We start from the raw sequence: 13,083 nt of genomic DNA, 5'->3' as shown, positions 1-13,083 counted from the left end.
ACGTGACGGCGAATGCGCCAATGGTGCTTCAACACGAGTATGGCGACTCCCATAAATTGAGCATGCGCCGTGAAGCGGTGGGTCGGGCTCTCCAAGTGCCACGTTCGTGTCGTGGCGCTTGTCTTGTCACACTCGTGTGGGGGTTAGTATAGGAAGGTGGTGCGTGTGCGGGTCAGTCGTCTATTTTTCATCCGTGGACTCGGATCTCCGAAAAATACGCCATGATTTCTCTAAGGTTAATCAGCTTATTGTGCTGCGTAGCGGCGATCAGCTGCGAAGACTACGAGACCGAAGATAGCGTGCTCGTCCTGAAACAGAGCAACTTCGAGCAGGGCATCAAGGACCACAAGCATGTGTTTGTCAAGTTCTGTGAGTATGACGAAAAGGACACGTCCTCGCATATTTTCCTCGTTGTCGCAAACACGTTACGGCGCGAAGTTTGCGGCGGAGAACGGTACCGTTGGGCCATTTCGTCTTGTGATCGGCGTCACTGGTCCGTGTAAAGTAAACGGACCTTTCCTCCCGAGGGAAGAGAGTTCACGGAAGTTGGGATGACTCGCCGAAGAAGAGTTGGTGGCGTCGCTCGGCCTTCAAGCTATACAAAGTCGTAACCGGCGCCGTCTTTGGAAGCTTTGCGGCGCGTCTTCCTGTAATCTTTTTTTCTTCTCGACAATGGCTCGAAACGCGTCGAACCGGAGGCCGGTCATCCATCCGCTGGCCACTTCAGTGCGTTGACCGGTGGTCGACACGCGCCGCCGCAAAATCTGCTGATGCGGCGTACCGCATTTTCTTTCTTTTCACACCCGTTCGCGCCGCGTGGCGCGTCACTTTGGCCACGAAGTCACTCATAGCCGCTGATCGGACGTTTGCTATATAAAAAAGAAACTCTCTGGCTTATCGCAGATTATCCACGGGTTGGCTTATCTTTCTGCCGCTCACACGGGAGGACTCGGTTCTGGTAGCATAGTCATTGACGAATCGCTCGGCTTTTTGCCGGTTCGACTCGTGTGACGTTCAAAAGTTAAATGACGCCGAGACCAGAAAAACGAGCTTCTCTTTTGTAATTCTTTCTTTCTCTCGCTCTTTCCGATTTAATTAAAAGGGAACTTGAACGCGCACAGCCAACCCGAATTGATAGCAGTTTGTCACGGTTGCTTGCGAAATTTAATTCCGAGTCCCGACTGATGCGACCATTTGTTCACCGTCATTCGCAGTGAACTGGTTTCCGTATGCGCGTGTGACCTTGCACTGTTGACTATCTTTAGATGCGGTTGTCTACGTCATTGCACGACTAGCTGTAATGCTAGCTCGCAGTCTAGTTTTCCTGCTTAGCTGTTCATTTGTAACTAGACCTCTTTTAGTTATGCGCCCATATGCTAATTCATCTTGGTAGAAATAATGACGTACAGAGCTTTCTTCTTTTCTTAATTGAAGTCTATCATTGTTTGCAGTTTTAACTGCCCCCTTTTTATGGATTGCAAACATTGAAAGTGCCCCACTTGCAAATCTTGCAATATACAGTGCAAGCATAAGTCCAGGAAGCTTGGTAGGGCTGTCCTGTTTAGCAGTATATTAGTCCTGCATATTAGCATTTGCACATGGAGTGTTTTGCACTTTTATATCTGGAGCATATCTCCAAACTTAAGGAATTGCACCAGCACTGAGAGTATTTCAAGCACTTCGAGAACCAGTGCCAACTAGTGGTCGCATGAATCTGTTTTCTCTGTGCATTAAATGATCTAGACTGGCTGGCTCTGATCATGAAGCATAGATGATACCATTGACTTCGTGCCTGCAAATTGTCAAAGATCGTCTGTCTTTTCTTTCGCTCATGCATGGACCAATTCACAAGCAACCGGCTGACATTCGAGCGCTAATCTCATTCACTTTTCCTCTCGTCACTCGTATGTTTTAAACAAGTAGGGCATGTACGGCCTTTGCCAAAAGTTTGCAGGCCAAGTTAGGCATAGCTTGTGATGAAGCAGGGGCTCCTGTTGTAGCCACGGTGTTCCACAATAAAATATCAGTCTTTATAATGCCGGGTTCTATTTTGTGTACCACCACATAACCCGCCGTGGTTGCTCAGTGGCTATGGTGTTGGGCTGCTGAGCACGAGGTCGCTGGATCGAATCCAGGCCACAGTGGTTGCCGCATTTCGATTAGGGGTGAAATGCGAAAACACCAGTGTACTTAGATTTAGGTGCACGTTAAAGAACCCCAGGTAGGTCTAAAATTCCGGAGTCCTCCACTAAGGCGTCCCTCATAATCGGATCGTGGTTTCGGCACGTAAAACCCCATAATTTTTTTGTACCACCACATAATCTAAAGCTGCAGCTGTGCATGTGTGGCAGTCTTTGCACCTTCATCAAAGACTGTACCAGTGAGCACATCTTACCTTTTCTTGATTATAACCTTGCACATAAGTAGAGGAACAGACTGAAGTGAGCTATGGAGGCAAGGTTGGCAGACGATACGAATAATGTTGGCACGAAAGCAGGGCCAAAATGATGTGCAGTCTGCCACAAAAGTTTGCGGGCCACTGGATTTGCAAAAGCAGAAAAGCAGAGTTCTTGCAAAGCCTGGTTACATAACCTTACATTCAAAGTTTCAATCTCTAGTACTAGATTTCTGTGAGCGATACAGTGATCCATTAAGTAAACGGTAGCCATGCCTTAACAGAGCAGAAATTTACATTTGTCATGGAACCTGTGTCCTGTAAACGTTTGTGCCCAACGATACCTGTTCTATAGCAGTTTCATTCCTTTTGAAAGGCTTTCATCACTGGTCCTAGTGGTGTTCTGCCTGCGTAATCAGTCTACTCACGAGCGGTGTACCGTGAGAATGAAACAAATAGTTTCATTATACTGGCCCCACATAGGTTTCTGAACAACTGGGTGTTGGTGGGCGATTGCATGACACACTAGCTGGAATTAAGAACATACTCTCCAAAGAGGGTGCTAGGAGTCTGCTTGGCATAGTTACTGTGTAAAGGGGTTGGCACAAACTCTGCTGCTAGGTCACATTGCCCGGTCCCTACTTCCAGGGCTTCGTTGGAGGCTTGTGCCCTGTGGTCGCGCCCTCTTCCATAGCCCTGGGACATCGTACTCTCCCAAGCTGAGCAAGGAGGCATTAGCCATAAATTTTGGCAGTGTTTTTGTAGGCTTTAGGAGGACATGGCTTGTGCTGTGGTTGGAAGTGAATTGGTAGCACTGGTGCATTGTAGGTAAAGCACTAGTCTGTAACACTGTGCATTGCTTACTCGCCACATTCAAGTTTAGGGCATATTTCAAGGCAGCTAAAGTGGTGTGACCTGGAGGAAGGTTATACAGGTGGACTTGTTGAAGTCCGTGATGACAGAACAAGCATGGACCTCATGGTGGCGTGTTTGACTGGTCATTTTGGAGCAATTTGCCAGTGCTTTGAAGGCCATACAAGACAAGCTAAACCTTACTGGAGTGTCGCATGTTCCAGTGGTGGATATAGGGAAGCTTAATTATCACTGGCAAGACCACACTCCGTATTCGGAAATGCATCTTAACTTGAAGCCCATGCTTGATTTGATATAAATGATGCCTGGCGTGAACGTGCCTACTACACACATTGTGTTTCCTTTGGTTTGTTCACGACAGGTGTCATTCAAATCAAGTAAAGCGTGGGCTTCAAGTTAAGATGCATTTCTGAATACGGAGGTTATTCTTGACATGTGTAGCTCTCCTAGGACGCTCTAAAGTGACCATCTGAAACAATTGGGGAAACAAGGGTGGACACTAAAGAAAGTGAAATGCTGGTTACAAAACGTTGGACGGTGTGATAAGTTCAGAAAGTGCTCCGGTACATAGAAGTTAGGCTGAAATTTACAATAGGGTCCGTTGTGTAGTCATTCGTAAGGTTAAAAAACTAAACTATTTGCCAAATTTGTAGACTCCCCCTGGTGCGGACACTGCAAGGCCATGGCACCCGACTACGCCAGGGCAGCCAAGTTGCTCGAGGAGGAAGGCTCGGACATCAAGCTGGCCAAGGTGGATGCCACCGTCGAGAGCCAACTTGCCGAGCAGCACGACGTGCACGGCTACCCAACGCTGAAGTTCTTCCGTGACGGCCAGCCGCTCGAGTACAAGGGTGGTCGCACGGCTGAGGAGATGGTCCGTTGGCTCAAGAAGAAGACCGGACCTTCGGCTCAGCCACTCGCCAGCGTCGATGAGGCAAAGGCCTTCGTCGACAGCGCGGAGGTCACCGTCGTGGGCTTCTTCAAGGACCAGACGAGCGAGGAGGCGAAGCAGTTCCTGAAGGCGGCGGATGCTGTCGACCGGCACGTGTTTGCCATCACCTCGGACGATGCCATCTACAAGGAGTTGGGCGCCAACAAGGACGGAGTGATGCTCTTCAAGAAGGTCAGTGCAGCATTTTCGTTAAACAGTTGCAATGTGGCTGTGGAAGATTAACGATGCGCATGTAAATCTCGGTCACTATAGTCTGTTAGTAGGGCTCTCTCATTCGTCGGAGTGCCTATTCAGAAGGTTCAGAAGGTAAAGAAGTCAAAAGTCAGTCAAAAACAAGAGCACGCAGATGTATGGCATTCAACCTCATTTCGTGAAACCTCATTTCCAAATCGGGGTAACGTGTGTGTGTGTGTTAACCCCATTTCTACTCCAACTGCTTTCTGTTGCTTTTAAAACCAGCCCATCAAAATTTTATATAGATATATTAATGATAGTGGCTGTTAGCGTAAATTGGGCTGCGCATTCTCTGGCAGCTGTTTTACATTACAACCTTGTTTTATGTACTTCAGTCTCATCTCGATAATTAGTTAAAGGGATACGGACACAGTCTGAAAATTTTATGAAAATGCTGAAAATGAATCCTCAGTGTGTGAGTACACCAAAAAGAAGTAGTCACTTAGCTCATTTTTGAGCTGATGGCTGTATTTTTGACGTTCTTGTGAGCGCGTGCCTCGTCGGATTGCCATCCGGCCGGCTGCGGTCATTCGAAGCGCGCCAACGCCGCCATCGCGAGCATAGATTCGAGTTCTGGTGCGTCTACCAGCGATGAGTACACGTCTGAAGACGAGGACTATTCCAACTTGGCAAGAAATATTGCCGCTTACGAGGGGGGGGGGGGGGGGGGTACGAGCCTTCTGCATCAAGCGACGAAGAGCAGGCGGCGATGGAAGTGCCGGTCAGGTTATCGCGAACCGTAGCGTGAAGATTTCGCTCTGCACCATACACTTGTGCAAGAATTATTTGTAATTTCCTCTGTAAACTTGCTTTATCAAGAGCGCACGCAGGCGAGGCAGCTGCAGGGTACTTCAGCACTGCGTGGATGACTGAATAGTAGTTTATGCCGTCGGCGTGAGCAACTGCTGTGAGGTATCGGTACCTCCGAGACTCTCGCGTACACTTCGCCAGCCGCCCGACAGATGGCAGCACCTGTCTGGCGTTCTCCCCAGTTTTCCCCGCTTTTAGCCTGTGGAGAAGCAGAGCTGTGTGTGTGTCTGCCCCACTGCCATGTAGGACTGATTTCGTGAGTCGCGCTCACTAGCCTTGTATTGTTTTACTATGCTTTGCCAACATTTTTAAAGACATTACTGCCTTCGTGCCCAGCCTGGTGCATGTTGTCCCAGCCTCACCCTCGCACTGCACAAGAAGGCTGCAAGTGAACGAACATGGTACCGACATCTTTTCGCCTCCTCTTTACAAACGCGCTGCCTATCATTTCTACCTTGCGTTTTCGTGAGAAGACCAATGGCACAGCGTCGGGCTTTAAACGTTGCCTGTTGAGCGGCATGCCGAGGCTTTTCAGCACAGCCACATAATCATCGTCGACGAAGTGGTCCGCGCAAATGAAGTCATTTTTTAGAGGTCTCCAGGCTGGGCGTGATGGTTGACAGGCAGGTTTCTAAAGTTTATGCGCCTTCTCGTCTCTGGAAAGCGTGTGCGACGATGTGTCACGACCGACGATGCTGTTATAACAGCAATGTCTGGGCATTTCTTTCCGCCGCGACGAACGCATCAACACCGAGCGACGATCGCGGGAAGGCGCATCTATAAGACGCACCACCTGCGTGGAGCACTGACGGTGATCATGTTTCGGACGGACCACGTGCGAAGATCACGGAAAGGGGTTAAACAAACGCTGCAAGGGACCGACACCCCCGGAAACACTGCGACGACTGTGGCCGACCTTGGCCGCGCGCCCGCGGGGGTGGGTGTTATGACGTCAAATTTTAGCTTCTGCCGGCGGCCACTTGGAGGCAAGGTACAACGGAAAATCAAAAAAAAAAAGATGTTTCTCATTCTTTTTTTCAAAGCAGCTTGTTGTATTCGTTATTTTCAACAGTTCAACTTTTATTCCGACGCAAAAAACCACCCGCTAACTTTTGTGTCCGTATCCTTGCTGATCACCATGATTTTAGTAGTAGCTATCACTGCCAGTGAAGACGTTCCTGTTTGTGCATTGAAATGAGCATTGACGTTTTTGACTCCGTTTTCTTTTTTCTGCAGTTCGATGAGGGCAAGAACACGCTCGACAAGGAGGTCACCTCGGAGAACGTGCAGACCTTTGTTCAGCTGAACAGCCTGCCTCTGGTTGTGGAATTCACACATGAAGTGAGTATTGCATGTTGTGTTACAAGTCACTTGCCAAGTTTAGCGAGAGCTTGCATATAGCTGGTTTTGGGGGAGGGAGTTGGGAGTACAGTCAAGCCTCAGTATAACGAACACAGATATAACGAACTAAGCATACTGCATGTTCAGGTGTTTGAGAATGCTCTGGCTGTGCTAAGAAGGGGATGAAAAAAAAACACCATTACATTACTTTTCCTTCTAAACTGCAATTGTTCGCTTTCTCTGAGGAATTCTCGGTATGCGAACACTTGTTCTGAATGCTTCATTTGGACTTTTAGAAAACAATGCTTCATAACATGATACATGTTGTGATAAACTACATGTTGTGATAAATTTGATAACATTGGAAACTAGGGTAGGGACACCACCTTGTATTGATGGCGAAAATGACTGTTCATTATTTAGAAACTGTTGGACAAATATTTGATTTGCTTTCGACACTATGCGATTCGTGCTCGATCAGTCTAAAGAATTACTGTTTGCACACTCCTAATTGTCTGTGATGTGTCCATAGACTGTTCTGTGTGCATGTTCAGTGGCTGCCTAGTTGACAGAGAGTAGTTTGCCACACATCGACAGTTGGCTAACTGCCCGGTTGGAAATTTTGTTTCAGAGCGCCCAGAACGTGTTCAGCGGCCAGATTCGTCAGCACAACCTGCTTTTCCTCAGCAAGAAGAGCGCCGACTTCAAGGACCTTCTGGAAAACTTTAAGGAGGCTGCCGCCGCCTTCAGGCACCAGGTAAGCGGAGATTTTTACAGCAATATTTGTCGTGGGCACCTTACCCTGATAAAATTCATGTGCGAAATCTGAAATAGCTGATATTTGCTGTAGACTGAGATGGGGGGGGGTAAAAAAAATAATAAAAACTATGACTTTGCCTTGCTGTTAATCCGCTGTAATGCAACCAAGCACGCTAGATCACAACACCAAGGTTGCTCACGCAATGCAAATGTCGTTGTACAAACTACAATTTGTGTAATTGCTAGCGATTGCTCTAACAATCGGTAAATAGCACATGGACTTGGCTGTTGGGTTAGATTTAACGACTGCCAATCATGCTCGCAGCTGTCGTGTTTAATATTAGTCTTGCTTCATTTTTGGCAAATAAGTTCTCCCGAGAAAGAGTTTGATTCTTTGTTTGCACTTCGCTCTTCTGGCAAAAACTTGGAGTGGAAAGGAGTCTTGTTTTTGATCCAGCTTTTTGATAGGAATTAAAGCTGACATTTTCTGTTTTCTTCTGGTGATATCGGCGTGTATGCTTACAACGAGTATAATAAACATATTTCGCGTCGGATCCAACTTTGTTATAGCAAACAAGGTCCGACTGTACTCTGTGACCGTTCTCACACACTTCTCCCCTCGTTGCAGGTTCTCTTCGTGACAATCGACGTTGACGACGAGGACCACGAGCGCATCCTCGAGTTCTTTGGCCTCAAGAAGGACCAGGTTCCCGCTCTGCGATTCATCAAGCTCGAGGGCGACATGACCCGCTTCAAGCCCGAGACGGACTCGCTCAAGGCCGAGGACATCAAGGCCTTTGTCAAGGGCGTGCTCGACGGCACCATCAAGCAGAGCCTGCTGTCCCAGGACCTGCCCGACGACTGGGACAAGCACCCCGTCAAGGTGGTGGTGCAGAAGAACTTCGACGAGGTCGTCTTCGACAAGACCAAGGACGTGCTGGTCGAGTTTTACGCCCCCTGGTGCGGCCACTGCAAGCAGCTGTCGCCCATCTACGACGACCTGGCCGAGAAGTACAAGGACCGCGACGACGTGCTCATCGTCAAGATGGACGCCACGGCCAACGAGCTCGAGCACACCAAGGTTGACAGCTTCCCCACCATCAAGCTTTACAAGAAGGAGACAAACGAGGTGAGCGTCGCTGCTGCGGTAGTGCTTCTGAATTGAACGTGCATGCTGTCCCTCTGGTACCTGTTTAACAGTTAGTTCATGAAATCCATTCATCCATTTCATCATCGGCACTCAGACGTGACCTTATGTATATCTGTCTAATCTGTATCTAACTTTATTACCTGATCTGTCCACAGATTAACAGTTGGCCTATGCAGTGTACTTGTTTAGTTCATCAGATTGTTCAGTCTGCTGTAGACCTGCTGCAGTAGTGCTTGAGGTCGTGAATGCAATTGCTGCCACGGCAGTTGTATTTCGGTACGAACGAAATAGCAAAAATGCTCTTGTACTGAGATTTCGGTGCAAGAACTCCGGGTGGCCAGAATTAATCCGTATATGATAGTTTTGTCACGGAACAACCCAGAATGTAATTTATTTTAATCTATCTAGTGCGTGTATAACCAGTCGGATTTATGCAATCAGTTCCATCCATTTCATCATCAATGCACAGGCATGATATCTTCCTGGTAAATAATCTAGTCTACGATAAATCTAGTCTGTATCAATCTGATTCGTCTTACGTAGTACCCGTTTAACAGCGGGCCACGCAATCTGCCGGCCTGTTTCATCGTCGGCCAATGTTCACTGCAAGGGAAAGGCCTTCACGAGTAATCTCCAGTTACCCCAGTCTTGCGTGAGCCGACTACATCCCATTTCTGCACTCCTAATCTAAAATTTCTAAATCTAATCTAGAATACTCGTCAGTTTGACACTCTTAACTGCATTCCCCTTCCCTTGGCACGTGCTCTGTTACTGTATTAATAGAGCATCGATAGTTACTAGGTCTGCCTGTCATCTGCAATGGGCAATCTGTTTGATGTTGATTGATTAAAAATCTGCATTTGCTGGCATTCCAGCTCTGCTGCACTTTGGTGGCATAAACTGTACACTTAAAAAAAAATGTTAGCTTATGTGAGACATTGCAGTTCACCTTGTATAGCTTCCTTCACTTTGTCAGTCAAAAGCTTCGTGGCAGTGTTGACATTGTGAATGTCAAGACATTCTATCGAAAAGGGCTTCGAGGCGGGGCTTTAAGGTCAGAAGGGATGACACGGACATTGACTGACAGCTGACTATTTGTTTTTGCCGGGGTTGAATTGTAACTTGAATACAGCAATGGACAGACACCAAGCCCTTTTGACAAAGATCATGCTGTCTAATAAGATGGAATACCAGGGAAGCACGGCCATCTTGTCATTTTTAGTGCTTCTGCCTTTTTTTTTTTTTTTTTACGTCGTAGTCACTTTTTGAGTTTAAAACTTTTTTCACATGTTCTCGCAGCCATTTTGAGATTTCTTTCGGTGCAGTGTGAACACTTCTTAGCTGTCACCATTAATAATTCTTTCACTTTTTATTTTCTATTGGTCTTGTGTGAGCTTACACGGTAGTTCATGCTGAGTAAATGCCCCGTTTATGCGTTGTTTTAAACCAGTGTGCCAATTTAGTCCTTCGCAAAAGGAATTTTTATTTTCTTGACAGCACTTGCATTTTCCGCGGGGTTTTTGTAGACAACTGTGAACTCCATGGTTGCACATGGAAAAAAATTAATCCTGGCTTTGTCTTTAGTTTGCCTGGGGTACCAGTGTCCTTGCCATCTCATTCGCTGTCATTCATTTGGCGCATTTTTGTCATTCCAGGTTGTGCAGTACAATGGCGAGCGGACACTCGAGGGTCTTTCCAAGTTCCTCGACACCAACGGAGAGTACGGCCAGGCGCCTCCTGAGGAGGTAAGTTTTTGTGGTCTCGGCGCAGATTGTGTGGCTCGCACACCTGCCAGCTATCCCGAATTTTTCATAATGTTTACGTATTTGAGCTCGTTCAATGATTTTATGAATGTTGCATCATGTTCTATGAAAAAATGAATTCCATTCACGGAATAGTTTTGAAGGCGGTGAAGTATGGTGCAGCACAAGATGTAAAAGAAATACGCCTGCAAAAAAAAAAAAAAAGGAAGCTGTGATGGTACTAGTGCCACCCTCCTGTGACAGCACAGGACGTTGTTGACAGTGCAAGACAGTGGGGACTGCTTGCTAAACCCAGAGCACGTACTGTGCATCGGATGTGTGTGCTTAGCTGGCCACGCACATCTTTCATCGCTGTCCACATCCCCTACCCTCCGCACCTGCATTTTATTTTTTTCGTTGGGCTTTGTACCATCAATCGCATGATTGGGCCACGCAGCTGTGCAAATGCTAGGATGCTGGGGACCTGTTGAAATATTAAACATGGGGGGGATTATCCTGCGAATCTGGAGGGTAGGCAGAGAATCGCCTTTCTCATGTTCAAGTAATGTACCGCCCGCCGTAGAAGTTTTAGGAACACTTAGTCCAAGCAAAATCTACATTTCACCGCAGCCTGGGCACATGTCCTCTAACCGAAAGGAGGAGTTGATACTTCTCGGTACAGTCGTCACATTCCCAACATAAACGGGTCCATAAACGACATAAACGGGTCCATTGTTCCCATCAGTTCCTCTGACTGTCAGACATGTTAGAACAGCCGTGGCTTGTCGTAGACTTGCTATCAAGAATGTGCTAACGTAAGGGTATGTTGTACTTGAACATCTGAAAGTCATAGCAGGTGCGATGAGCAGTGCAAATGGCGACACCTTGTTTAACCGAATGGTACGAGACCATTATCATAATGGCTTACAGCATTCTACTTCTGTAGCTAATGGCATGCTTACAGCAGCAAGATCTTCACAAAGACATTTTTGTGTTTCCTTTTTCCAAGAATTGGCCAATATAAGTTTTTCCGCATGTTGTGTTGTTGACCACAGCAACGCAACACGTCACCATTAGCGCAACTACTGTTGTAAATGTCTGCTATAACAACTTCTGTTACCACAAATACAGTACAGTGCATGTTTGTGCTTCTTTTCCTAAATGTTCTTCATGTTGGGGGTGTTTACCTTCAACGTTGTCACTTTTGTTCCGCAGGTTGAAGAGGAAGAAGAGGAGGAGGAAGACAAGGATGACAAGCGGAGGGACGAACTTTGAGCAGACGGCTTTGCCAAACACCCCACCTTTCCTCCTTCAGTTCACTTCCTTCCCCCACCCGACCCCCATGTTCCCATGTTTTCTAGTTTCTTAATGCTGTTACATTTTTTTTTAATTCTGTCACGCGTTCTACATTCATTTCGAGCCCTGCCTCGTAATTGTCATACCTCTCTCCCCCGTGCCACTTCCCCGTGTTTTCTTTTTTTTCTTTTTCTTCACCATACTGTCAACATGTTGAGATACGTTTTTTTATGCCTTTCTCTTCAAGTGCTCCGATCTCTGTTGTTGTCGTCGTCCAAACATACAAGGAAACAAAAAGAAACATTTGATTTTTTACTGTCTTCAACGTGACTGGCCGCCGCCGCTTTTCCGTGATTCGCTGTTGTCAACGTGCGGAGGGACCTCGTGGAAATGTTGAATGGGTGCTTCCAATCTCAGTGCAAGCAGAGACCAAGCTGCATCTCGAGCTTCTTTTTCTCATGACCCTATTGTGACAGACTGGGCACTGTATCACGGGGTTGTGGCTTTGCAAAGGAAAAAAAATGACAGCGCTGTTTGTTCCCGTTGCTTTTGTACAATCGACGCACGTCAAACTTCGTAGTAGTATTCTTGTGCCGTTTTCTTTTAGTTTTAAGAGGGACCACTCGCGCGATACCAACTCGCGGCACAGAGCTGTGTCGAGAGAAAAGGGTAGTTTATGCTCGGCCTGACTATCTGAGGGCGCCTGTGCAATTTGTTTTTAAAAGGTCTCAAGAAAACAAAAACGAGTGGCACCTGTTTCTCGCGGGCATTTTTCTGTCTTTGAATTGTGCGCAAACTTTTGTTACAGGCCCCACTACGTATTTATTTCTGCTATGCTTGTTACCTTGCAAACTGCGGTTGGTGCATTTGGGAGTTGTTGCCTCACTTGTTTTTTAAACCTTTTTTTTTTTTTTTCTTTCGAAATGTGGTGTGAACGAAGCAGGCGGGTTTGTGTGAGTGTAAAATTTCTTTAGAGGGCGCCACTTGCCTTATTGCAGTGGCCTGTATTTTCTTTTTCTTTTTTGCAAGAATGTGTGAGCAGATGAATCTTCTGTCCAAAAAAAAAAATCATGGCTGTGGTTGCGCGCACAATCGTCGTCTGCTGGGCATTTACCACGTGTCGTGTCGGAAACTCTCAGAGAATGTGCGTCCTGCTAAGAGATGAGAAATAAAAACATTTCACAACTCTCGCGTCTTGTCTCTGTTTGCATCTGTTATTGGGCTTGTGCGATACAGGTCGGCTGCGGCGCTTTAAAGCAAAAGACCACAGGATTTGCAGAAGTGTATTGCATGTTGCTTTGAGACTTTCCGAAGGGCGAACTTCTGCTATTCAAAGACCGCTACAAAATTTTGGACCACATAAGCCTAGTTTCAGTTAGTGTAGCCGTTTCCATGCGAAAATTTTGTTTGAGACGCTAGTAGATGCGTTGAAAAAAAAAAAAAAAATCTGCTTAGTTGCACCTCTGGAACTGCAGCTACATCTTCCATTGACTGGATGCTTTGTTTGCCAGAAAGAATGCAAAAACTAACA

The 13,083-nt window shown here is 46.7% G+C and overlaps 1 protein-coding gene across 1 annotated transcript; it reads left to right on the top strand.

Annotated features, from left to right (window-relative positions):
- The first annotated feature begins 66 nt into the window (after positions 1–66).
- On the top strand, positions 67–12,743 carry LOC119453016 (protein disulfide-isomerase). Its single transcript, XM_037714994.2, has 7 exons — positions 67–369; positions 3,922–4,391; positions 6,501–6,605; positions 7,237–7,362; positions 7,993–8,493; positions 10,170–10,259; positions 11,472–12,743. Exons 1-7 carry the CDS (start codon positions 222–224, stop codon positions 11,529–11,531), a joined length of 1,500 nt encoding a protein of 499 aa, XP_037570922.1. The 5' UTR covers positions 67–221; the 3' UTR covers positions 11,532–12,743.
- The last annotated feature ends 340 nt before the right edge of the window (positions 12,744–13,083 follow it).

Source organism: Dermacentor silvarum, chromosome 5, assembly GCF_013339745.2.
Source record: "Dermacentor silvarum isolate Dsil-2018 chromosome 5, BIME_Dsil_1.4, whole genome shotgun sequence".
In the NCBI taxonomy this organism is placed as follows: domain Eukaryota; kingdom Metazoa; phylum Arthropoda; class Arachnida; order Ixodida; family Ixodidae; genus Dermacentor; species Dermacentor silvarum.
This window is presented reverse-complemented; position numbering and strand designations above follow the sequence as displayed.

Coding starts and splice junctions, on each gene's coding strand:
- LOC119453016 (XM_037714994.2), top strand. CDS start 222: ATGATTTCTCTAAGGTTAATCAGCTTATTGTGCTGCGTAGCGGCGATC. Junction 370..3,921: donor GCATGTGTTTGTCAAGTTCT/GTGAGTATGACG, acceptor CCAAATTTGTAG/ACTCCCCCTGGTGCGGACAC. Junction 6,606..7,236: donor TTGTGGAATTCACACATGAA/GTGAGTATTGCA, acceptor ATTTTGTTTCAG/AGCGCCCAGAACGTGTTCAG.